This window comes from Cyphomyrmex costatus, unplaced genomic scaffold (assembly GCF_001594065.2).
Source record: "Cyphomyrmex costatus isolate MS0001 unplaced genomic scaffold, Ccosl1.0 scaffold2869, whole genome shotgun sequence".
Taxonomy (NCBI): Eukaryota; Metazoa; Arthropoda; class Insecta; order Hymenoptera; family Formicidae; genus Cyphomyrmex; species Cyphomyrmex costatus.
In genome coordinates this window covers 1-2,639 of record NW_017276985.1, presented here as the reverse complement: position 1 = coordinate 2,639, position 2,639 = coordinate 1, and the positions used below count along the sequence as shown (strand labels likewise).

At 45.4% G+C, this 2,639-nt stretch overlaps 1 protein-coding gene across 1 annotated transcript; it reads left to right on the top strand.

Annotated features, from left to right (window-relative positions):
* Positions 1-1,621: 1,621 nt before the first annotated feature.
* LOC108775152 (uncharacterized) lies at positions 1,622-2,573 on the top strand (the record flags this gene model as incomplete). Its single annotated transcript, XM_018541439.1, has 1 exon — positions 1,622-2,573. A coding segment is annotated over exon 1 (952 nt), but the record flags the coding sequence as incomplete, so codon positions are not given.
* Positions 2,574-2,639: the final 66 nt, after the last annotated feature.

Here is a 2,639-nt window from a genome sequence, read left to right as displayed (position 1 = left end):
CGGAAACGCATTACCGCGAGAGATTCGTCTCTCACAGAGAGAGCAGCCGCCACAGCTGTTTGGGCGGCTATGAAGGCTAAAATGAAGATGGGTATGGGCTTGAAAACAAAGAAGCGAAAGAGAAAGAGGATACTTCTGATAGCGAAACGCGGCGGTATCCTGCCTGTTCTTCCGCTGCTGGGCGTCCTCGGGTCGTTGGTCGGTAGAGCGGCGAGAGTCGCCAAGGCTGTAAATGATAGCAGAGCAGCGGAGCGTCAGCTGGAAGAAATGCAACGTCATAATCGCGTCATGGAAGGTCACGGTGTTTATCTCGCTCCCTACAAGCGTGGACGAGGAGTAGTAAAGAGAAAAAAAAAAACGTCGATGAGACGTTAAAAATACCAACGGGTGTAACTACCAACGTGCAACTGCTACAACTTGCAAAACGTATGCGCATTCCGTATTTCAGAGGTATCTTTATGCGTACGACATTACCGGTGGAAGGAGTACGTCGAAACGAGAGCGGTATCGTGAATCTAGACAACGCTGAGGGATCCGGTACGCATTGGGTAGCGTACGCGAAAAGGGGGAATCGTGTCATATATTTCGACAGTTTTGGTAACCTCCGGCCGCCGAAGGAACTCGAGCGATATCTAACAAACTGTGTAATCCGGTACAATCACATACCTTATCAACGTTACAATCAGAGCAATTGCGGACAGTTGTGTCTACAGTTTCTACGGACGAGTGATAAACAATTTAAAGACTGACATTGCGCGGTTTAACTCAGTATTCGTTCAAACATGTCGCTGACGTTTACGCTGACGGGCAAGAGTAGTGTTCTAGCCGTGAGCTATTTTCCGGCGGTAGATTTGAGCGATGGCGATTACGAGCTCGGTCTAACTGACTTTGAAACATACTACACTCTACCGAATGTAAATTCGACAAACAACAAGTTTTATTTCGACAATGAGGAAATTGTGATTCCCGAAGGATCGTACGAACTGCGCGATATAGAGCGGTATTTGAAGCGTGAAATTTTACGTTCTCGTGGTGTAAAACGTAAGGAGGACGAAGAGTTTCCGCTGGTGATTCGCGCCAATAACAAAACGATGAGGAGTGAGATCAAATGCGCCTATTCGATAAATTTCACCAAACCTTACAATATTGGACAGCTGTTGGGATTTTCATCGAATAGCGTGCTCGAACCGCAACAGTGGCATGAATCACGTGCCGATAAATATCATCAACGTAAACATTATTCGTATCGAGTGCAACGTGATCGCGGGTGCGTACAGCAACGACAAGTGCGTGCACACGATACACGAGTTTTCACCGATTGTCCCACAAGGATATAAGATATCGGAAAGGCCGACGCAAATCATTTACCTTCCGATCGTCGTACGGAGCATTACGGATCTGACGATTCGCGTAGTGGATCAAGACGGCCGATTGCTCGATTTTCGTGGAGAGGAGATTGCCGTTAGATTGCATGTACGAAGACGACGGCGCTAACGTGAGATGCTTGTGCTGAATGAACAACCGAAACAGACGAGAGATTTTAACGGAGAGATTTTATCTAGAAAAAGACTCAGTGCGTCCAACGTTGCATTTTTAAAGTCGTTGGGTTTTATCGTACGAAATGGCTGATATCTTGAACATTGTCGGTGAGCCGATCTTTGACGATCGCATCGTCAAGTTTGAATTTCATACGTACAATCCATACGCCAATACCACGTTTGGACATAGCGACGAGATACGAATACCTATACAGCAGCAGGATTTATACACGTTGCCATGCGAAGGTTTTCTCTACATTGAAGGAAGATTAACTGTGAAGAAGAAGGATGATGAGACGCCAACAACGCTTGGAAATAATTGCATAGCGTTCATGTTTGATGAAATTCGGTATGAACTCAACAGTGTGGAGATTGATCGCAACAGAAATGTTGGAATTACCAGTACCCTCAAGAACTATGTATCGTTGACGTATGACAAGTCTTTGATTGCGTTGAACGCTGGGTGGAATTCTAGATCCGACATAACGGAAGGTTACTTTAACTTTTGCGTACCGCTCAACATGCTGTTGGGCTTTTGCGAGGATTACAAACGCGTGATTGTTAACGCTCGCCATGAATTGATTTTGATACGAGCGCGCAACGATAACAATTGTATACTGGGAAATTCAGCGACGGAGCCGGAGGTTGAACTGATCAAAGTGCAATGGCGGATGCCTCATGTTATGCTAAACGAGATCACTAAACTATCAATGCTGCGAGCATTGGAAAGCGGTCGTTATCTCAGTATGAGTTTTCGCTCATGGGATCTGTACGAGTATCCTCTGTTACAGAGTACGACGAAGCATACATGGGCTGTCAAAACGGCGACACTACTCGAGAAGCCGCGTTACGTTATCTTTGCTCTTCAGACCGGTCGAAAGAATATCATGTGTCAAGATGCGAGCGTGTTTGACGATTGTAAATTGAGTAATGTGAAGCTTTATCTCAACTCAGAGTTTTATCCATACGGTGATTTGAATCTCGATTTCGACCAAAAGAGATACGCTCTCCTGTTTGATATGTACTCTCGTTTTTGTAAGGCATATTACGGAATCGACTGCTTCGAAACGCTACTCAATGTACTCTCGTTTATCGAGAAAG